Raw genomic sequence first — 23,831 nt, forward strand, 5'->3', positions numbered from 1 at the left:
GCACTGCTGGGATTCCCCTGCAACATCATAAAAACACAGAAGTCCAGCAACGGAAGTCCGAAGGCGGGACATTCCAGCAGCGGCGGTGGGTTTGTAAGGTGAAAATAGTTTGTAAGAAGAGGCAAAAAAATCTTAAACCCCGAGTTTGTATCTCAAAAAGTTTATATGACGAGGCATTTGTAAGACGAGGTATCACTGTATTATATTGTAAGGTGTCTTTTGAGAAAACTGAACAGAAGTAGCTATTGAAATGGTCAGCGACCTCCTTATTCCTTAACTCCTGCGAAGAATCTAACTACAGACAACTCTTAAGATTAATCCTGATGGATTGCACCGTCTGCTCTGATATCTATTCCACAGCACCTTAATGTATCCAATTGATAGGAATAACATCAGAAATAGGGAGGTGTGGGATATCGATATATTTTTGCAGCTGGGGAAAAAAAGGAAGCTTCAGATCCCTGGTTTCCTGTTCAGATGTGAGGGGAAACCTGCTGCTCTCTATGCAATCAACGCACAATGAGAAGGGGACCCAAATATTCATACTTTGCACATCAGCCAGTTTAGGATGGGAACAAGACAACCCAGAACAGCTCGATGAGGCTAAATGTAGCTGGAAAGCATCCATTGTTCAGAAAAGCAATTTAAAACACACCCTCCCTCTTTCTCTATCTTTCTATCCTCCCCCCACCCCATTTGTGTGATAGTGGTGGTGGTGGGGTGTGTATGGCTGTGCATGTTTTAAATTGCAAGAGTTTGTCTGCCTGCCTCTGCTCGGCTGCCACGCCTGCTTGCTTTCAATTGAGCTCTGTGCGCCGCTTCTGCTTTTCAGTCCAGAACCCCGTCTGACTACAGTAGCTCTATGACTTTTTTTTGCAGAAGGACTGTCTCTTTCACCTGCCTTGCTTCTCTGAACAACCAAAAAGGTAAGGGGACTTTCAGATTTGCCCCACCACCACCAAAAAAAATACCCCAACAGACTGCTAATTGTGTGTGTGCATGTGAGTGTGTGACAGAGAAAGGGGGGGCGGGTTGTTTTCTTTTGCCCTTCGTAGTTATTACCCACCTTCATCCTCTCTTTCTTTCTCTCTTTCCCTCCCTCTCCTCCCTTCCTCTCTTCCTCTCCATCTCTCTCTCTCTTTCTCTCACACACACACATACACACACAATTAGAAGCCTGTTGGGGAATTTTCTTTTGGTGTGGAGGCGACCAAATCTGCAAGTCTCCTTGTCGGTCATTTGGGGAAGTAAGGCAGGTGGAAGGGACAGTCCGTCCGCAAAATAAAGTTCCAGCGCTTCTGTAGAACTGGACTAAAAGTAGAGGCGACATGCAGAATTCAATTGAAAGTAAGCAGCCATGGCAGCCGAGCAAAGGCGGGCGGACAAGCTCTCACAATTTAAAAATCACAGAGAGAGAGCGAGAGAGAGATACCACCACCACCACCACCACCACACACGCACACACACACAAGGGGTGGGAGATAGGGAGGGAGGGTGTTTTTAAAATTGCTTTTCTCAACAACAGAGGCTTCCCAGGTACATTTAGCCTCATCACGCTATTCTAGGTTGCCCTTGTCGTGTTTTATTTTATTTATTTTATTTATTTATTCATTTGTCCAATACACAAATACATAGGAAGAAAAATAGACGTGTAGTAATATATATAAGGGTAAAGTGAACTTAGAGGAGAGGATATATGAAAGAAAGAAAATATATATGATAAGTGAGAGAAAGAAATGACAATTGGACAGGGGACGAAAGGCACACCAGTGCACTTATGTACGCACCTTACTGGCTTCTTAGGAACCTAGAGAGGTCAATCGTGGAGAGTCTAAGGGAGAAATGTTGGGGGTTAGGGGTTGACACAATTGAGTCCGGCAATGAGTTCCACGCTTCGATAACTCGATTGTTGAAATCATATTTTTTACAGTCAAGTTTGGAGCGGTTCGTATTAAGTTTGAATCTGTTGCGTGCTCTTGTGTTGTTGTGGTTGAAGCTGAAGTAGTCATTGACCGGTAGGACGTTGCAGCATATGATCTTGTGGGCAATACTCAAATCGTGTTTTAGGCGCCGTAGTTCTAGGCTTTCTAGGCCCAGGATTGTTAGTCTATTTTCGTAGGATATTCTGTTTCGAGTGGAGGAGTGAAGGGCTCTTCTGGTGAAAAATCTTTAGACATTTTCAAGGATGTTGATGTCTGAGATGTGGTATGGGTTCCAGACAGATGAGCAGTAGTCTAGGATGGGTCTGGCAAAAGTTTTGTAGGCTTTTGTGAGTAGTGTGAGATTGCCTGAGCAGAAGCTGCGTAGGATCAGGTTAACAACTCTAGAAGCTTTTTTGGTGATATTGTTGCAGTGGGCTTTAGCACTTAGGTCATTCGATATTAGTATTCCAAGGTCTTTTACTGAGTGTGGGTTGGCAGTGAGAGATTGTTTATTCAGTTCGTATGTGCGGTTTGGATTCTTTTTGCCGATGTGGAGGGTAGAGCATTTGTTGGTTGATATTTGAAGTTGCCAGGTGTTAGACCAGTCTGAAACAAAATCCAGGTCTTTTTGGAGAGTGAGTGTGTTGTCAGTGGTGTTGAAAAGTTTCACATCGTCGGCAAAAAGAACACAGTTGCTTTCAATATGGTCACAGAGGTCATTGATGTAGAGAATGAAGAGAGTAGTACCTAGTACGCTTCCCTGGGGAACGCCACTTATGAAAGGGACGGGGGCGGAGATGGCGCTACCAATTTTGACAATTTGTTGCCTGTTTGACAGGAATGCAGTAATCCAGTTGTGGAGGAGTCCTGAGATGCCATAGGATTTGAGTTTTAGGAGTAGTTTGTCTGCTTCCAAATACCAAACATGTGCAGGCAGAGTAAAGGGGAATGGAAAGGAATGAATGAAGAAGAGGGTGAGATTCTTGCTTCTCTGATTGACTGGTGACAAAGTGTCCTATGCGTCCAAAAGGCCAGAGTGAAAGGGCTTTTGGCCCCGTTTGGCAAAAGGGCCAAGGAGAAAAGGCAGCACCCGAATGGCTGGGGGTGGAAGGCTGGGGAAGAAACATGGAAGAGGTGAACAGTCATAGACCACAATTTGGAGGTTCTGTTAGATTCATGGCTCCTGCTATTCATGGTCAAGAGAGTCTTTGCACAAATGTGTGTCAACTGCACTCATTCCTGGATCATGAGGCGTGGCACACAGTCACTTGTTACCTACTGCTTGGATTATTGCAGTTTTGTAAATGAGGCTTGAAGACATCCAGGAGCTGCAATTATTAGTTTTGGGTGCCCTGAATAATGGTACTACTATGTGAGCTGCACTGGATTCCTTTTGCTACCCAGAAGCAAATTCAAGGCTCCATGTATCACCTTTAAAAACCTTCATGGAATCCTTGTGGGTTCACCATGCTGTTGAGGTTACCTGCCCTATCCTACTAGGTTAGATAGGGTGGGTGTGCTCTAGGTCCCCTTCCTTAATTGTTGTCATCTGGCAGAACCTTGGCAGAGTACCTTTCTAGTGGCTGCTCCAGCCCTTTTGAACAGTCTGCCTCACTTGAAATCTTTTAGTTGTCTGAAAGGCTGTTGGAGAAAGGGCTCTTCCCCAAAACATAAAGCTAGTGTGGGAGTTGAGTTGTGGGGATGTATGGTCTGATACCATATTGGAGAGTAGATACCTTTGTTTTTCACTATGATTTATGGACGGTTGTCAGCCACTTATTGTATGAGTTAGGTAGCCATAAATCATGAAAAGTCTTATTATTTTAATGTATATGCCATCCCACTCCCAGAGGCCTCTGGGCGGCTAGAATAAGTATAATAAAACAAACAAAACAATAAAATAAAATATAAACGGCAGGAATAGTATATATAATATAATCCCAGTGAGAGGGTATGGCTAGCTGATGAGGCCAGAACAAGGCCGAAGTAGATCTATCCTAGTCTCCCTTAATTTTCAAATTCAGCAAAAACATGTAGTATAGTTGCTTTGGAGGATGACTATGGACCTGCTCTGTATAGTGTTAAAATGTGTTCAGTGCAGTTGCCAAAGTGAGGGTGATGTCAGTCCTATTTCTATTATAGGGTTACTGTAACTGAATCTTGCAACTCTGAATAGCTTCATCTTTATCCTAAAGGAAACTAGGGTGGGTCAAACCTGAGATATTTTCTCAACTTATATTCCTGGTTTGGGCCGAGAGGTCTCTTATCTGAGTGTTTGTTGCCTTGTTTGCAATTCTTCATCCTCTATCTTTTTCTAAGTAGATGCTCATAGGTAACCATCTTTTTCTCATGAAAATTTAACTTTGGAATACAGAAAATCTGTGCAGCCTATTGTTAATTTATATAATAAATTATAGAACAAAGGAAGACTGAAAAATAGAATTGGAGCATATATTGTTTGGTGAGTTAGTTTGGAAAGCTTTACTATATTTCATGATTCATTTTACTAATGAACCTGAAAGGTCTGACTTAAGGGGAAATGCAGGACTGAGAAAAAAAACCTCTGTTGCTTCTTATTCATTTTCTGGCTCTTTTCTGGAAAGAGGATGATCTAGTACTTCTATTCTAGAAGCAAGATGTGTGGCTGTTGCCTCAGAGGAACAATGTCTTCCCACTACTGACGAAGGTGTGGGAATCTTGGCACTACTCTGCATGGTTGCCCCAGCCTGTTCTTTTAACAGAATGCATTTTTGGGATAGAGCTATGTTGGTATAGTGCAGTGATGGTGAACCTTTTTTTGCTTGGGTGCTCAAATTGTGCGCGCACATGTGATACCATGTGTGGGTGCCTACACCCATAATGCAATGCTCTCCCCCCGTGCATGCATGCACAAATCTCCCCACTGTCCCTCTCACACATGCACACAGGCTTCACTGAAGCTTCCAGACTTCCAGTAGGCCTTCAGGCCATTTTTCACACTTCCCAGGCTTCAGGAAAGCCTCCTGAGCCTGGGCCCGACAGGCCTACCAGAAGTTCAGAATTAACTTCCGGTAAGCCCGTTGGGCTGTTTTTCACCCTACCCAGGCTCGGAGGGTTTCCTGAAACCTAGGGGAGGCAAAAACAGCCTCCTCCCCCCTCCAAAAGGCTGAAAAAGGGCAATACCTCACGTGCCCTCAGATATGGCTCTGTGTGCCATCTGTGGCACGTGTGCTATAAGTTCGCCATCACGGGTAAAATATGTACTTAGCTACATAAAAATATGTAGTGTTATTGTATCAAGATTTCATACTGGAAAATTATGTATATAATATAATATGTTCATATTTATTTTTTAGGTTTGGAGTAATTCATTCAGTGTTTACAAATTTGCTTTTATGGACAAATGGTATATTAGCTGAATCAAAGCATCAACTTAATGAACACAAGGAAAGATTAATTACTCTTGGATTTGGAAACATATCAATAGGTGAGAAATGGTGTTAGTACATTTGGGAAAGTGTTTCTATCCAGTACCTTAACTAGGAATTTTAGAAAGCAGGCTGAAGTTGGATCATTGCACTCAATATCTTAATTGTGTCCTTTTTCCCCCTTGTTGTTTCCTAGAACTATAAAACAGGCAACTCTGCAGAAGATGAAGAAACAGGGTTAAATAATTGGGAGGCGGGTTGTCAAATTTTGCATGGTATTGAAAAGTATAAATAGGAGAAGGAGAAGAACCATTTCTACACCACCTTTACACTATAGAAAAAGGAAAAGCAATCCTAAACTTCTACTGCCAATTTTTGATGTGAACTTGGCTCTGGATCCTGGGCAAATTCCTAGACATTGTCCATCCTTAATTTTTTGGATAGTAAGGTGGAGAAATTTTCTATCAAACATTCTGCAGCTAAATTTTGGCAGCCTGACTCATACAATCTAAGAGCTGGAGATTTGTTTTTAGGTTCACAGTGCTACGGGACTCATAGTTTTAGATATCCAATTCCTTGCTCCTGATATGGGTTCCTGCTATTTGCTCTTTAATGGGAATTCATTGTATGTATACAATAAAGAGAGTGGGACTTGTTCCTAGAAAATGGTGGAGAAAAGGTAGCCACCATCTTTGACATATAGGTTTTACACTAAAATAATTTTACTAAACTTGTCAATATGTACTTTTGCATTTTCCACTTAAACTATTAGAATTTAAAAGAATAACTGAGTTGGAAGGGACCTTGGAGGTCTTCTAGTCCAACCCCCTCCGCTGTTCAAACATTTCAAAGAAATGGTTGTCCAATCTTTTCTCAAAATTCTCCACTTTTGGAGTACTTACAACTTCTGGAAGCAAATTGTTCTACTGATTAATTGTTCTAACTTTGAAAGTTAGAACAAGGAGAAAATTCTCCTTTGTTCTAGGTTGTTTCTCTTATTGATTAGTTTCCATCCATCACTTTTTTTCTGTCTTCAGGTGCTTTGAAGAATAGGTTGACCTCCTCTTCTTTGTGGCAACACCTTAGATATTGAAAGTCTGCTATCATGATTTCCCTAGTCCTTCTATCCATTATATTTTACATACCCAATTCCTGAAGTCATTCTTCATGTTTGAACCTCCAGTCTCCTAATCATCTTTGTTGCTCCTCTCCGTACTCTTTCCAGAATTTCAACATTTTTTCATATATCGTGGCAATCAAAACTGGATGCAATATTCTGAGTATGATCTTATCAAGGCATCATAAAGTGTTCTTCATGTGAGATATTGCCCTATGTCATGTGTACCTCATGTGATCTTGATTCTATCCATCTGTTAATGCAGCCTAGTACTGTGTTGACTTTTTTGACAGGTACAGCACACTAGAGGCTCATATTTAAGTGATTGTCCATTAGGACTAAATCCCCTCTCACAGGGGATTTAGTCACCTATAAACCTTTACATTTGATTTTCCTTGCCTAGATGTAAAACCTTACTTTTCTCACTATTGAATTTCATTTTGTTAGATAGGGGCCAGTGTTCAGGTTGCTCAAGTTCCTTAAGACTGAATCTGCAATAGGCAAGCAACTTGGTGTGAAGAAATCAACTGTGGGAGCAATAATTAGAAAATTGAAGACATACAAGATCACTGATAATCTTCCTCAAACTGGGGATCCATGCAAGATCTCACTCTGTGGCTTCTGATTATAAATGTATTTGCCTCTAGGTCAAGAGTGTCAAACTTGCAGCGTCATATTGTCATCACATGATATATCATGACCTTTGCTAAAATGGGAGGGGAGGCAATGCAGCCAGCCCATAGGTTGCAAATTCACATCCCTTCTCTAGGTGTTTGCAGATTTGTTGCTTGATTATCTTTTCCAGAATCTTTCCAGATATTTATGTCAGGTGATAGGTCTTCAGATTCCTGGATCGCCCCCCCCCCGCCGCCACTTTTTGAAGATGGGCATTACATAACGCTTTTCCAGTAATTCCCCAATGCTCCATTATCTTTGATATACTACATTTTTGGTGTATAAAATACACTTTTTCCCTCCTAAAAGAGGCTGAAAATTTGGGTGTGTCTTTTTAAAAAACAAACATATATATATACACAATGGGGGGGGGGGGGGTTGAAGTATTTAGTCAGACGCCAATTGTGCAAGTTGCCACACTTAAAAAGATGATTGAGGTCTGCAATTGACATCATAAGTAGACCTCAACTATGAGAGGCAACATGAAAAAACACATCCAGAAAATCACATTGTCTGATTTTTAATGAATTTATTTGCAAATTAGGGTGGAAAATAAGTATTTGGTCACCTACAAACAAACAAGATTCTGCGTCTCACATACCTGTACCTTCTTCTTTAAGAGGCTACTCTGTCCTCCACTCATTACCTGTAGTAATGGCACCTGTTTGAACTTGCTGTCAGTATAAAAGACACCTGTCCACAACCTCATACAGTCACAGTCCAAATTCCACTATGGTGAAAACCAAAGAGCTGTCACAAGACACCAGAAACAAAATTGTAGTCCTACACCAGACTGGGAAGACTGAATCTGCAATAGGCAAGCAACATGGTGTGAAGAAATCAACTGTGGGAGCAATAATTAGAAAATGGAAGACATACAAGACCACTGATAATCTTCCTCAAACTGGGGCTCCATGCAAGATCTCACTCTGTGAGGTCAAAATGATCACAAGAACAGTGAGCAAAAATCCCAGAACCACATGGCTAGACCTAGGGAATGATCTGTAGAGAACTGGGACTAACGTAACAAAGGCTACCATCAGTAACACACTACACCATCAGGGACTCAGATCCTGCAGTGCCAGACGTGTCCCCCTGCTTAAGCCAGTACATGTCCAGGCCTGTCTGAAGTTTGCTAGAGAGCATTTTGATGATCCAGAAGAGTATTGGGAGAATGTCATATGGTCAGATGAAGCCAAAGTAGAACTGTGTGGTAGAAACACAACTCGTCGTGTTTGGAGGAGAAAGAACACCATACCTACTGTGAAGCATAAGGGTGGACACATCATGCTTTGGGGCTGTTTCTCTGCAAAGGGATCAGGATGACTGATATGTGTACATGAAAGTATAAATGGTGCAATGTATCATGAGATTTTGAGTGCAAACCTCCTTCCATCAGCAAGAGCACTGAAGATGAAACATGGCTGGGTGCATGGCATAGCAATGATCCCAAGCACACCACTAGGGCAATGAAGGAGTGGCTTCATAAGAAGCATTTCAAGATCCTGGAGTGGTCTAGCTAGTCTCCAGATCTCAATCCTATTGAAAACCTTTGGAGGGAGTTGAAAGTCCGTGTTGCCCAGTGACAGCCCCAACACATCACTGTTCTTGAGATCAGCATGGAGGAATGGGTCAATGATAACCTTGTAAGGACCTTGCAAGGACTTACAGAAAATGTTTGACTTCTGTCATTGCCAACAAAGGATATACAGTATATCAAAGTATTGAAATGAACTTTTGTTATTGACCAAATACTTATTTTCCACCATAATTGGCAAATAAATTTGTTAAAAATCAGACAATGTGATTTTCTGGATGTGTTTTCATAGTTGAAGTCTACCTATGATGTCAATTACAGGCCTCTCTCATCTTTTTAACTGGGAGAGCTTGCACAATTGGTATCTGACTAATTTCCCCCCCCCCCACTCTGTGTGTGTATGTGTATAAAAATTTATGGACAAAGTGCTGTCCGGATCCCTTCTCTTACATCATTTCTTATACACAGTCAATAATACATCTTATTTTCAATTTCAGCCATATTATTTTTTTCAATAATTCTTTATCCTTATTCATTTTTTCCATATACATGCTTATAAATCACATATCACTATACACCCTTAATTTCTAATTTGTTATGTTAAACTCAAATGTTTACCATAATTTCCTTTTTTTTTTTAATTTTTTATTACAAATATTTACACATTTACATACAATATATGTTTTATATTAATACAAGGCTAAATCAACGCATAACAAATAAACAAACAAACAAACATGACAAACAAACAAACAAACAAAAATATTCTTAAAAAAAGGTCTAATTGCTTATTTAAGTACATTAATAACAATGACTATTCACTTAGCATATTTTATAATATTTGTACTTGTATTCCCTTCAGGATGTAAGTTTTGAATGACTTTTGATTTTAAATTATTTTCTGGTGAAGTATGTTGTGTCCTCAGCGTATACCATTTTCTCTTGTAGGTTGTCACTGTTCTTTAAATCATTTAATTCTTTCTTATCCGCCTTCTTTTATTCGTATTCAATTTCTTTAATATCATACAAATCTTTCTTTATAAAAAGGTTTTTTTGTATATATGTCTTTTGTATTTTTTTTTCTATGTAATAAAAAGGATATAAAGTATTGTTAATTTGGTTGTTTGTTTTGAGTTTTATTTCTTTTCTTAAACCAGTTATAAAGATGTATCCAGGTTTTATCATGTTCGGAATCTTCTTTATTTTTTAATTTAATTGTTAGTGCGTCAAATTCAGCACAGTCTAATATTTTTTTAATTATCAAATCGTCTTCAGGTGGTTCGGGTTGCTTCCAATTTTGAGCTATCGTTATTCTAATTGCTGTCAATATATGAATTAATAAGTAATGTTTGTTTTTTCAATTTTTTGATCTATAATTCCCAGGAGAAAGGCTTCAGGTTTTTTATTTATCTTCATTTGTAAAATCTCTTCTATCCAATTCTGCATTTTGTTCCAGAATTTTTTCATTTTTGGGCAGGTTCACCAAATGTGGTAGTAGGTCCCCATTTTTTTACACCTCCAACATTTTGGGCTTGTTCCTTTATACATTTTGGCTAACGTTGCCGGTGGAAGGTGCCACCTATAATACATTTTGTATATGTTTTCCTTATAAGCTGTAGATTTTGTTAATTTATAGTTTTTGATCCAAATTGATTCCCACTTATCTAAATTTATGCTATAACCAAAATTTTTGCCCCAACTATGTATACTATTTTTAACTATGTGTTCCTCCATTTTGTACTGTAGCATATATCTATATATTTTGGAAATCATTTTCTTTTCTTGGCCTAAAATTATCTTATCTAATTCTATCTCTTTTATTTGTATTTCCTTCCTTTTCCCTTCTTGATATTTTGATTTCATTACGTTATACGCCCACCAATCAATTTTGATTCCAATTTTTTCTAATTGTTCCCTGGTTTTTAATTCCCCATTTTTTTCTAATGTTTGATAATAATTTAACATTTTGTTTAGTTCTCTTGAGTTTGGGTATACCGTCGCCTCTAAGCTCGAGTACCATTTGGGTATTTGGTGGTAGTACATTTTTTTTATTTTTTTCCAAGTTGTGTATAACGAGTTTCTTATTATGTGTTGTTTGAAATAACTGTGTGTTTGTTCTTTATTTTCCCACAGGATAGCATGCCACCCTGTTCTCATATCGTGTCCTTCCAGTATTAATAGTCTTTTATTTTCCAATTTAAACCAATCTTTCAACCAATCCATAATTGCTGCATTATAATATAGTTCAAAATCTGGTAGTGCAAATCCTCCTTGTTTGATATTATCTTGTAAATATTGTATTCTAATTCTAGGTTTTTTTCCGGCCCAGACGAATTTTGTAATCATTCTATTTAATTTTTGAAAAAAGTCTTTTCTTAATATAATTGGAATCGTCCTAAATAGATATAGAATCTTGGGTAAGATGGACATTTTTATTGTTGAGATTCTATCTATGAGCGAGATAGGCAATTTGTTCAATTTTTCTAATTTTTTTTTTATTTCTTTTATTAAAACCGTATAATTATCTTCCTTTATTGTGATTGCTTTTGCTGTTAATTTTATTCCCAAATACTTAACTGTTTTTACTATTTGTAGGCCTAATCTGTCTTCTAATATTTTCTTCTCTGTATTTGTTAAATTTTTTGTCAGTATTTTGGTTTTTTGTTTATTAATTTTAAGTCCTGCTAATTTTCCGAATTCAGTAATCTCCTTTAATAAAACTTCCCCTGGTTCAATTGGATCTTCTATATTGAATACTAGATCATCGGCAAATGCCTGAATTTTGTATTCTTGTCCTTTCAAATTTAATCCTTTAACATTTTTATTTAACCTTATCTGATTTAATAAGATTTCTATGGCCAAAATAAATATTAATGGGGAAAGGGGGCATCCTTGCCGTACTCCCTTTTCTATTTTTCTATTTTGCGTTAATTGGTCGTTTATTATAACTTTTGCCGATTGTGTAGAGTATATCGTCTTGATTGCTTTTATAAATTTTTCTTTAAATTTCATTTTGGTCAGTTGTTTAATAAAGAAGTTCCAATTCAAATTATCGAATGCTTTTTCCGCATCTAAAAATATTAGTGCCAAATTCTTTCCTGGGTTTGCCTCATAGTATTCTAAAATATTTATAATGTTTCTCAGATTATTTTTTATATTTCTGTTTGGTAAAAAACCGTTCTGGTCCGTATGTATGATTTCGTTAATTATCCCTTTAAACCTTTCTGCTAATATTGTTGTGAAAATTTTGTAATCTGAATTTAGTAATGCAATTGGTCTGTATTGTTTTATTAAATATCTTTGTTCCAAATCTTTTGGTATTAGTGTTATTAACCCTTCCTTCCAGGATTCAGGCATTGCTCCTTTATCTAACACCTCATTCAGCATCTGTAGTAATAGTTTTTTGACTGGTTCGTATATTTCTTTGTAATATTCGGCTGGTATTCCATCTATTCCTGGGGTTTTGTTATTGTTTTGTTTTTTAATTGCTAGCTCTAATTCTGTCATAGTTATGGTTTTATCCATTCTATCTATGTTGGTCTCCGATATTTGGGGTAGTTCAATCTCGTTCAAATATTGATCTATTTCTTCCTCTTTTATATCATCTTTCCTATATAGCTGTTGAAAATAGTTTTGTATTATCTTTTTTTTTTCTATATCAATTTGTTTTTTCCCCTTTTCATCTTCCAGTTGTTGGATATATTTCTTCTCTTTCTGTTTTTTAATTTTATAGGCAAGCCACCTTCCCGGTTTGTTTGCATGTTCGAAGTAGTTTTGTTTTACACTTTTGATTTTTTGGGCTATTTCTTCCTGTGCTATCAAGTTAATCTTGTGTTTAATTACATCTCTTTTTTCTTTTAGTTCGATTTTTTTTGGATCTTTTATCCATTCGGCTTCTATTTGTTCTAATTCTTTTTGATTTTCTCTCATCTCCCTATTTTTATCCTTATTTTTTTTACTAGTGTATGCAATGGTTATCCCCCTTATATATGCTTTGGTTGTGTCCCATATATTTTGTATGGTTGTGTCTTCATTCCAATTTTTTTCTAGAAAGATATCTAATTCTTTTTTTGAAAATTCTTTGTATTTGTTTTCTTGTATAATTTTTGTATTCATTGTCCATCTATTTTTTTTGGTTTGGTTTCCTCTAATTACAATACTTACTGGATTGTGGTCTGCCCAAAAGTTAGGTTCTATTTCTGCTGATATTATCTTTTGTTGTAATTCTATGTTTGTCCATATCATGTCCAATCTAGACCATGAGTCGTGTGGGTGTGAATAATAAGTATATTTGCACTCATCCCTGTGTCTTTCCCTCCATGTATCCTTTAATTTAAATTCTTCTATAATATCTTTGAGTTTTTCTGGTATATTTTTTTTCTTTTACTCTTTTCTTTACCTTTATAGTCTTTGTCGTAATCTATTATTATATTAAAGTCCCCAATCACACAAATGTTTCCTTTTTCAATTTTTATTATTTTTTGGTACAGCTTTTTATAAAAAGATTTTTGGTCTTTATTGGGAGCATAAATCACAATTAAATTTGTTTTTTTTAAATTAATTTCGATTTCTATTATAAGTATTCTACCCTCTTCATCTCTGTCAATTACTTTTGGATTTAACCAGCTTTTAATATATATTGCAATTCCTCTTTTTTTTTCATTTGCAAGTGATGTGAATAGTTTCCCCAATTTCGGGTATTCCAATACTTTCTTATCCTTTTTCTTTACATGGACTTCCTGGAGGCATATTACATCTAGATTTTGTTTTATTAGTTTTGTAAATGTTTGTCCTCTTTTTTGAGGAGAGTTCATTCCATTTATATTCACCGAAAATAATTTAATTTCTTTATTCATTCTTCGTCAACTATCTTGCCCTTTTGCTGCTTCTAAGCTCTCTATAGTTTTCTGTTTTCTCCCCTTTCCCCTTGCTTATCTTGTCTGTTCTCTCTTCCTCTATCTCTCCCTCCTCTTGGCTTGTTGTCTCCAGTTCCGTGCTACTTTCCCCTTCTTTCTTCAGATGTTCTCGAATAAATTTGTCTGCTTGTTCTAGTGTTTCTATATTTATTTTCTTCCCCTTCCACGTTACCATTACCCCCTCTGGCACTAACCATCTAAATTGTATCTCGTTTTTTATTAATTTGTTTGTAAAGTAATGGTAATCCCTCCTTCGTTCCCTAATTCTTTTAGGTATTTGTTTCAATACAATGATGTCTTTTCCTTTATACGTTAAGACCCCTCTGGTGTTCCTATATATCTCATCTCTCAGAGTTTTTTTAGTGAATCTAAGGTGGACCTCTCTGGGGAGTTGATGGCGACGTGCGTAATTAGTTTGCACTCGATATACCTCGTCTACGTGGTTAATTAGTTCGTTTTCGTTTATTTTTAACTCTTCAGCAAAGAGTTCAACTACGGTCGCAAACAAGTTCTCCCCTTTTTCTTCTGGTATATTTTGTAGCCTAAGATAAAATGAGGCTTTTTCAAATTCTAATTGGGCAATGGCCCCTTCTAAATCTTTGTTTACCCTCCTGAGGTCTTCTTCGTTTTTAGTTAATCTTAACTTATTCGCCTCGGTTGTCTCTTCCACTTGCTGTATTTTAATTTCCTGTTGGTCTACTGCTTCTGTAACACTTTCTATTATATTATTAAATTTGGCAAAATTTTCATTTACTTCCTCGAATTTTTTGTGTGTCTCCTGATGGTTTTTAATTATAGTTTCTTGGGTTTGGTTAGAGGACTCCTGTTGTTTTATCATAAATTCTTGAATTTTGTCTAGGGAATTTTGTAAACTTTGAAGCGAGGGTGTCTGATCCTTAATCTCTCCTGCAACAATATCGGAGGTCGATGAGGATTTCTGCACAGCTGGTGATAGTAAGGTTAAATTACCCCTTCTCAACGACTTAGTTAATGTTTGTTGAGTTGCCATTTGTGATAAGTTTTAGTTTTCTAATGCTTAATTCAATACCTAATCAATCTATTCAATATCTAATCAATCAATCAAATTACCCTTTAAAGGTTAGTTCAATATGTAACAGTCGATCCAATCAATTTATACAACTTTTTTTTTTTTCAAAAGAGAAAAGAGGTAAGGTTAATGCTTTCAATTATTATCGGTGTTTCAATACTTAAACTATATTTAATCTATCTTAGCTTATCCTTTTCTAATTTATATTTGATATTCTAACTTAATTATTTAATCCTTAATATCTAATATCTTAATATCTAATATTTAATGCTGTAACATTTAATACTTAATACTTAATCAATACTTAATACTTAATACTTAATCAATATTCAATATACAATGCACAATATATAGTATACAATTAATTAATTAATGGTTAGGAAATCAATAGTTATTAGTTGAATAATAGGTCAATTCTTATAGGTATTCTAGATAAACAATTTCTAAGGGTAGAGTAGAGGTAGAGTAGAGGTAGAGATTTAAATAATAATGAATTAGCAAATTCTTACATCCATTAGTCACTTAATTAATTTGTTAGTTAATTGCATTTAATTACAGTTTACATTTAATTACAGTTGATCGGAGTTATTATTAGTTAATAACAGCAATTACTTTGATTTCATCTAATTGTTTTCCAGTCCAGTGTCTGTCTTTTGTTTCCTTTAATCTTATATATTAGCCAATAGATGTTCCTTGATTCTAATGTTTATTTTAGTCCAGATTTAGTCCAGATTGTTCCAAAAATGCGTAGATCTAAATTCCTATGTTTCCTTTCCTATGGGAAGATCTGCTATGGTGGTATTGAAAACCGGTCCAGTCAAGTTGATATCTATTAAGTCAAGTTCTTGTCTCTTTAAATTTATACCTTCTGTGTTTGTGGGATTTTAAGTCCTTAAAAGGTCCGAAGGCAAACGCAAACCAGGTAAATCAAACAGGTCAAAAGAACCGGCTAAGCAAAATGGAGTGATGTAGATCTCCAGGACGTTATCTTGCTGTTTCTGCTTTCTACTTTCGTAGCTCTATGTTTTCGGAAGTGAGGGAGGTTTAATTACGTTGATGTGACGTCCGTAGTGAAAGCTCACGCCGGAGGTTTTTTTTTTAAATTGCCGCTTTCGCTACTCCTATTCCATCCGGTAATCCAAGTATTCATAAAAAATTTAGCCTTCAAACTTTAAGATCGTATCACCCGGTTGTATCCATCTCCGCTCCGTTCCGTTCCGTCTCCGTCCCTCCGACCCAGCTCTTCTGTCACACACCCGAATCTCCTGTCACCGCACGTTGTCTCTTGCTTCTCCTGTCACTCAACCCTTTTAATCGCCGCTTGTTTCGACTTTGAGCTCTTCTATTCTTTTACCGTCTTTCCCACAATTGTTCAATTACACCAGAAGTTTCCAAATTAAGTTTGTTATTTTAGGGTAATTGCTGAGGCTCACCGATCTCTTTTCACTTCCTCCTCGATGTTTACGGGGCGGCCATGTCTTAGGGCCAGCAAATACTGGCTTCTTTTTTGCCCGGTCCTGGCGGTTTAAAAAAGCTTGTGCCGGTGTGAGCTAGCGACTCTCACATCGGGCACAGCATAACCACCTCTTACGACACCCTTCCCTCCAAGTTGGATGTCTGATTTTATATTTAAAGGCAATAAAAGTCGTGCTGGGAGAGCAGCGGTTCACTCACCAGCTCCGCATCGACCAAGCCCCACCCCGGAAGTTCAAATGTTTACCATAATTTCCATTTCTCCAAACAATTTTTAAATTCACCCCTAGTTCTTTCACCATCCAAATTTACATGTTAAATTAATTTTATAATCAAAATCATTCTCAGTGGTAGCTTACTTCACTTTACAGTCAATATTAATCCCACTTCCTTTTCAAGTTTTATCTTTAACAATGTTTTGCTATATACAACATAAACTATCTTATATCTATTTTCAGCTAACATACATAAAAAAAACATTTTTCCAAAAATTAACAATTACAAATTTATACTACTAGTACCACTCTATTGGTTGTCATGGAAGCCATGAACTCCTGAGTCACATCTGATGATTTTCCAAGTGATGGCAAGTTAAAGTCCCCAGTACCATAAGCCTGGGGAAGCTGATGACAATCTCCCCAGCAAAGATGGTGCCAATGTTGGCCAGCATGCACCCCAACAAATTGAAACCACTTTTGCTTGAGGAAGCAATATTTTGAGGCTTGCCAATAACTTCCAAAGGCTTCCCTGGAGCCAGGGGAGGGTAAAAACACCCTTCCCCATCCCCCCGGAGGCTCTTTGGAAGCCAAAAACACCCTCCAGAGCCTCTTTGTGAGCCAAACACCAGCTGACCGGCAGACACATGCATGTTGGAGCTGAGCTAGAGCAACAGCTCACGTGCCAGCAGATATGGCTCCGCGTGCCGCCTGTGGCACCTATGCCATAGGTTCGCCATCACTGCCTTAGTTCATTTTTACGCAAGTCATAGTTCATTTTCAGCCTTAGATTTCCTGACTTCATTTTTCTAGGTTCAAACTGTTTCATGATATCCTGCTTTAATTATTTGTCCATCTTTCCATTTTTATACTTGTACTTTTTGTCTTTCAATTTATCAGAGAGTTATTTTTTCAGCCATGCTGGGTTTTTTCTGAGATCTCTTCATTTTCTTCATTGAAATTGTGGTAGACTGGGCTTTTATAATATCGTTTTTCAAAGATTCCCAAGTTTCTTGGCTTGTTTTCCTCTTGAGGATTCTCATCCATGGAATTCTTCCCAAGCTTGCTCCAAATTTATTGAAATCAGCTCTTAAAAACCTTAAATCTTGCCTTGATCTTTAGTTGTTATTATGAGCTTTATATATTTAGAATAGAATGAATAAGTTATCCTGGGCCCCACTACTTACTTTTCTCCATGTGGATGTATAGAATAGAATAGAATAGAATAGAATTCTTTATTGGCCAAGCGTGATTGGGCACACAAGGAATTTGTCTTTGGTGCATATGCTCTCATTCTACATAAAAGAAAATACATTTGTCAAGAATCATGAGGTACAACACTTAATGATCGTCATAACGTTCAAATAAGCAATCAGGAAACAATCAATATTAATATAAATCGTAAGGATACAAGCAACAAGTTACAGTCATAAGTGGGAGGACATGGGTGATAGGTATGATGAGAAAAACTAATAGTAATAGTAATGCAGCGTTAGTGGATAGTTTGACAATGGTGAGGGAGTTATTTGTTTAGCAGGGTAATGGCATTCGGGAAAAACTGTTCTTGTGTCTACTTGTTTTGGTGTGCAGTGCTCTCTGGCGACGTTTTGAGGGAAGGAATTGAAACAATTTATGTCCAGGATGCAAGGGATCCGTAAGTATTTTCACGGCCCTCCTTTTGACTTGTGCAGTATACAGGTCCTCAATGGAAGGCAGGTTGAGGGCAATTGTTCTTTCTGCAGTTGAGATTATCCTCTGAAGTCTGTGTCTGTCTTGTTGGATTGCAGAAGTAAACCAGATGGTTGTAGATGTGCAGATGACCGACTCAGTCTCTCCTCTGTAGAACTGTATCAGAAACTACTTGGGCAGTTTGAACTTCCTGAGTTGGCACAGAAAGAACATTCTTTGTTGTGCTTTAAAAAAAATTATTTATTTATTTATTAGATTTTTAAGCTGCCCAACTCCTTCCGGACTCTGGGTGGCATACAACAATTTAAAACATTTTTTTAAACAGTTAAAACCTCTTAAAATAAAACCATTCATTTCTTCTTGGCCAGAATTAGATGGTATTGCTCAATTACCACAGATCTGCTGGCAAAGCCAGGTTTTCACAGCTTTCCAGAAGGCTAGGAGGGTGGGGATGGTGGGGACCTTTGGGGGCAGTTGGGTTCCAGTGAACTGGAGCCACCACAGAGAAGACTCTCCCACCTGGCCCTGCCAGTCGATAGTACCTGTAGAAGGCCAACCCTGTGGGTGCTAATTGTTTGTTGGGAGGTATGCGGCAGAAGACAGACACTTATTTATTTATTCATTCATTCATTTATTTATTTATTTATTTATTTATTCATTCATTCAATTTTTATGGCCCTAAGCCATGTAGGACTTTTTAGGTAATAATGAACACCTTAAATTGCATCTGGAGACCAATTGGGAGCCAGTGCAGTTTGCAGAGTGTTGGTGTGATGTGGGTGTACCTAGACATACCCACAATAACTCATGTGGCTGCATTCTGGATTAATTGTAGTCTCTGAATGCTTTTCTTTCTTTTTTTTCTAAGTATTTTTTTTATTTTTTCCTCCACATCATAACATAAAAAAACAATATACTGTACCTTCTATTTTGTTACAATAAAATAGTCTTGAGTTAGTAAATTTTATATAATAGAATTATGCATTCTTAAATCCCATCTATTTAATTTCAGTTGCCATCACACTCCCTTATTCCGTTCTTTCTTATTTTGTCATCCAGATAAACTCCATTTACTTCTAATTAAGTCCATCATTAATATTCCTTAAACTATTGATAAAAACAATATCTTTAGCATCTTATAACCCTTATAATCTTAATATCAAAGCCGTAGTGTCCTCTTCCCTCTTAGTCCAAATTTCAAAACAGACAAAAAACCCTTATGCCTTATACCTAATTTTATCAATTAAAAAAATAAAAAAACAGACAAATACAAACATATAAATGCATTACTTATTATTATGCCATTATTATATTTCATCACACCCCTCTTGGTAAGTTAAAGCTAGAGAACAAAAACAAATAATTTTAATCTTCAAATCTATAGACCCTGTTCTGTCTGGGTGCCCCCAGACTTCAACACCAACTGGAAAAAGCAGCCAGACATGCTGGTAAAAGCAAAAGCACTTTATAATTTGAAAAATAAACACAGAGAAAAACCTGTTCTTCCCAACAGGCAGGCTATGAGACTTCACAGCAGAGCCCTGATGGCCAGACAATACAGCAGACTTCTTGCTGACACACCCACCACTGTAGAGAATAAGACCCACACCTTTTTCCCCCAAGGTTTCAGTATTCAAAGTCACAAACCAGAATTCCAAGACGCCAAAGATCACAGCCAGGTCCCAGGACTCCCAAAGATAATACTCCACAAGCCAGGAAGGATGGGTCTGCCTTTTCAGCCTTTCCAGAGAGCACCACACCCAAACCCAGCTGTTGCCTCTTTAGTGCTGAAAGTACCTGGCTAATTGTCCCCTTCGTTGTGTTGCTCTTCTCTGCCGGAGATCGATTATTGCTTGTGCATTTTCATCTAAGAAATCCAGGCTGCTTGCTGGGGAGAGCTCCCTCTCGGGGGACTCTGGCTGTCCTCCCTCTCCCTCAGCCTGAGATTCCTCCTCCCCGTCTGCCTGAACCTCCTGTTCCTCATCCTCCCCCTCTGAGCAGGAAGCCGGCAGAGGATCAGCCGTTCCCTGAGGGGCCTCAGACGGAATCACAACAGACCCCATTTAACAAGCTAAACCAAATTGAACAAACCTTAGTTATCTTAATCAAACCTACTTAAATCACCTTAATATATTTCATTTACTTATAAATTTTATCAAAATTCATGAATCTACTACTACTAAATTAATCAAAAAATTACTACTAAAATAAACTATTGTAAAGTATTATAAAATATTCTAAATTCAATCAACCTTTTTCAAAAATCCCTTTTCCTTGTTTATGTTTAATGTCTTTCTCTTCCATCTTTTTATATCGCTTTTTTATTTTTTTTACTTTCCTCTTCTTCCTCCTCACTCTTCTCTTCTTTAAAAACCCTGCTGTTCTGTTCGGGTCGTATGCGACCCGAAGCCAAGTTTGAGTCCCTGTAAAAAATTTTCCCTGCATATCTGAAACTTGAAATTTCATGCTGGTTCATCATTTCAGGGGTTCTCTCTATGAGAATTTTTTTGGGGGGGTGGGGGGCTTAGTTTTTGCTGGGCAAAAAAAGTTACAAATCTTATGTTCCTGGGTCACCCTGACCCGGACCGAAAACTCTTCATTTGCAGTGCTTATGTTTGGTCTTTTTGAAAGCTTTTTTCACTTGGAAAGTAGTCTGAACATTTCTGCACACAATGATATGAAAATTGAAATGAAAAAAGTAAATCTTATTGGTTTATTTTGCGGATATAATGCACGCCCCCCCCGTTTTTGTGAAAAAATTTTCAATTTATGGATAGTTTTGCTTGCAAAATGCATTCTATTTTACTGAAGTTGGTGTGGGATTGGTAGCTTGAACATTTCTGAATATAAGAAAAATATAAAGGAACTGAACAAAATGATTCTTACTGGTTTTTTAACATCAGAAATAAGGCCTCCCCTCCCCCCTCAGCTGCTTGCAACCATTTTCACTTTTTATTTTTTTATGCTCCAAATCCGAAATATTCTTTAAAATCTTAGGCATTCATTTACTCAATTTAACAATGCTGACCATCAAAAAAATATTTGTGGGGGTGGGGGAAAATTTTTTTTTCTGGGCAAAAAAAAAGTCACACTTAGTCTGTTCGGGTCATATAGACCCGGACCAAAATGATTTTTTTTAGGCACTTGAATTTGGTCTTTTTGAAAACCTTTTCAACTGGAAAACTAGTTTGAACATTTATGAACATAATGATATGAAAATTGAACTGGAAAAATTGAGACTTATATTTTTATTTTGATCAAAAAGCCCCTCCCCCATCCTTTTTAAATTTTGTGTCAATTTCTATTTTTTAAGGCTACAAATCCCTAAGGAATTTTCCCCAAAAAGGTTTGATATACTAAATTGAACATTTCTGAATATAAGAAAAATATAAATGAACTGAACAAAATGGTTCTTATTGGTTTATTTTTGCCACAAAAGGGCCACCCCCCCTCGGCCTTGCTGTGTGCCATTATTGTCACTGTTTATACATATTTGTCTAGAAATATTTGGAATATCCTTTTGAAAATCAACCACATTGTAGCCAGAGAACTAATTTTATGAAACAAATCCATTTTACTAAAAAAAAGTATGTAAGTTTGAAATTAACAGCATAATTTTTATATAAATTGAAATAATTGAGGCATACTTTATGTGCAAAATAAACCAATATGCATCAATTTTTCCAGTTCAATTTTCATATCATTATGTTCAGAAATGTTCAAGCTACCAATCCCACACCAACTTTAGTAAAATAGAATGTATTTTGCTAGCAAAACTATCCATAAAGTGAAGACTATTTAAAAAAAACGGGGGGGCGTGCATTTCATCAACAAAATAAACCAATATGCATCAATTTTTCCAGTTCAATTTTCATATCATTATGTTCAGAAATGTTCAAGCTACCAATCCCATACCAACTTTAGTAAAATAGAATGCATTTTGCAAGCAAAACTATCCATAAATTGAAAAAAATTTCACAAAAACAGGGGGGGCGTGCATTATATCCGCAAAATAAACCAATAAGATTTACTTTTTTCATTTCAATTTTCATATCATTGTGTGCAGAAATGTTCAGACTACTTTCCAAGTGAAAAAAGCTTTCAAAAAGACCAAACATAAGCACTGCAAATGAAGAGTTTTCGGTCCGGGTCAGGGTGACCCGGGAACATAAGATTTGTTACTTTTCTTAAACAGAACAGCAGGGTTAAATAAAAAGTCCCCTTTAAAGAAACTCTCTTTGCAAATTTTCTCTCTTTAATTCCCTTTTGTTTTAGGATTATTGGAAAAGAGTTCAAAGCAGAGCAAAATCTGATATCCTTGCTCACATCTTTCTTTAACAGTGCTTATCTTAATATACTCATCATTTGACACATGGGCATTAATATCTTCATCCACCAAACCTTTCTCAAAGGTTTCTATAATTTTACCCCCAGATCTCTCTTGCTCCACCTCAGCAGGTAACATCCAAAAGATATGTAATATATCCCCCATTTAATTCATTCTTAATCCCAAAATTATTTTTATTTCCACATCCAATAATTTTCTCTTTACATATTTCAAATCCATCTTGTTCTCCTGTATCTTCTACTCCCACTTCATGTTCTCATGCAGCTTCTACTCCAGCTACAAATTCATCAAGTCTGTTGGTATGTCTCGGTGCAGCTAAACTACGAGACCTTTGACATACGCTGAGCAGAGCTTAAGAAAGAATGTGGATGTGTGATATAGTCAGTAACGACACAGACGTAGTATGTTAAACAAGTATTATTTACATATATACATATTTACAAGCACAAAGCAAGAACAATCAACAAACCACACATAGCAGCATGAAGCAGCATGGGTCCAGGAGACTGTCAATGCTTCTTTGGGGAGGGGGTCCTTCCCGGCTCCTTATAAGGAGGCACTTTTGCACCCCCTCCTCAAGAAGCCCTCCCTGGACCCAGCCATGTTTAATAACTATCGTCCAGTCTCCAACCTTCCCTTTATGGGGAAGGTTGTTGAGAAGGTGGTGGCACTCCAACTCCAGTGGTCCTTGGAAGAAGCCGATTATCTAGGCCCTCAACAGTCAGGATTCAGGCCCAGCTACAGCACGGAAACTGCTTTGGTCGCGCTGATGGATGATCTCTGGCGGGCCCAGGACAGGGTCTTGTCCTCTGTCCTGGTGCTTCTTGACCTCTCAGCGGCATTCACTACCATCGACCAGTAGTTCTCCTTCTACCTCTCCGGTCGGTCGCAGTCGGTGTTAGTGGGGGGTCAGAGGTCGACCTCTAGGTCTCTCCCTTGCGGGGTGCCTCAGGGGTCGGTCCTCTCTGCCCTGCTATTTAATATCTACGTGAAACCACTGAGTGAGATCATCCAAAGACATGGGGTGAGGTATCATCAGTATGCTGATGATACCCAGTTATACATCTCCACCCCATGCCCAGTCAGCGAAGCAGTGGAAGTGATGTGCCGGTGCCTAGAGGCTGTTGGGGTCTGGATGGGTGTCAACAAGCTCAAACTCAACCCTGACAAGACGGAGTGGCTGTGGGTTTTGTCTCCCAAGGACAATTCTATCTGTCCGTCCATCACCCTGGGGGGGAGAATTATTGACCCCCTCAGAGAGGGTTTGCAACTTGGGCATCCTCCTCGAGCCACAGCTCACATTGGAACATCATCTTTCAGCTGTGGCAAGGAGGGTGTTTGCCCAGGTTTCCCTGGTGCACCAGTTACAGCCCTATTTGGACAGGGAGTCATTGCTCACAGTCGCTCATGCCCTCATCACCTCAAGGTTTGACTACTGCAACACTCTCTACATGGGGCTACCTTTGAAAAGTGTTCGGAAACTT

The 23,831-nt window shown here is 37.6% G+C and overlaps 1 protein-coding gene across 1 annotated transcript in view; it reads left to right on the plus strand.

Annotated features, from left to right (window-relative positions):
* Positions 1 to 23,831, plus strand: part of OTOP1 (otopetrin 1) — a 107,532-nt gene that overhangs the window by 51,790 nt on the left and 31,911 nt on the right. Inside the window, exon 4 of the mRNA XM_070756592.1 lies at positions 5,258 to 5,388. Within this exon, the coding sequence (XP_070612693.1) occupies positions 5,258 to 5,388 (131 nt within the window). The remainder of the gene's footprint in view (positions 1 to 5,257; positions 5,389 to 23,831) is intronic.

This window comes from Erythrolamprus reginae, chromosome 7, assembly GCF_031021105.1.
Source record: "Erythrolamprus reginae isolate rEryReg1 chromosome 7, rEryReg1.hap1, whole genome shotgun sequence".
Lineage (NCBI taxonomy): Eukaryota > Metazoa > Chordata > Lepidosauria > Squamata > Dipsadidae > Erythrolamprus > Erythrolamprus reginae.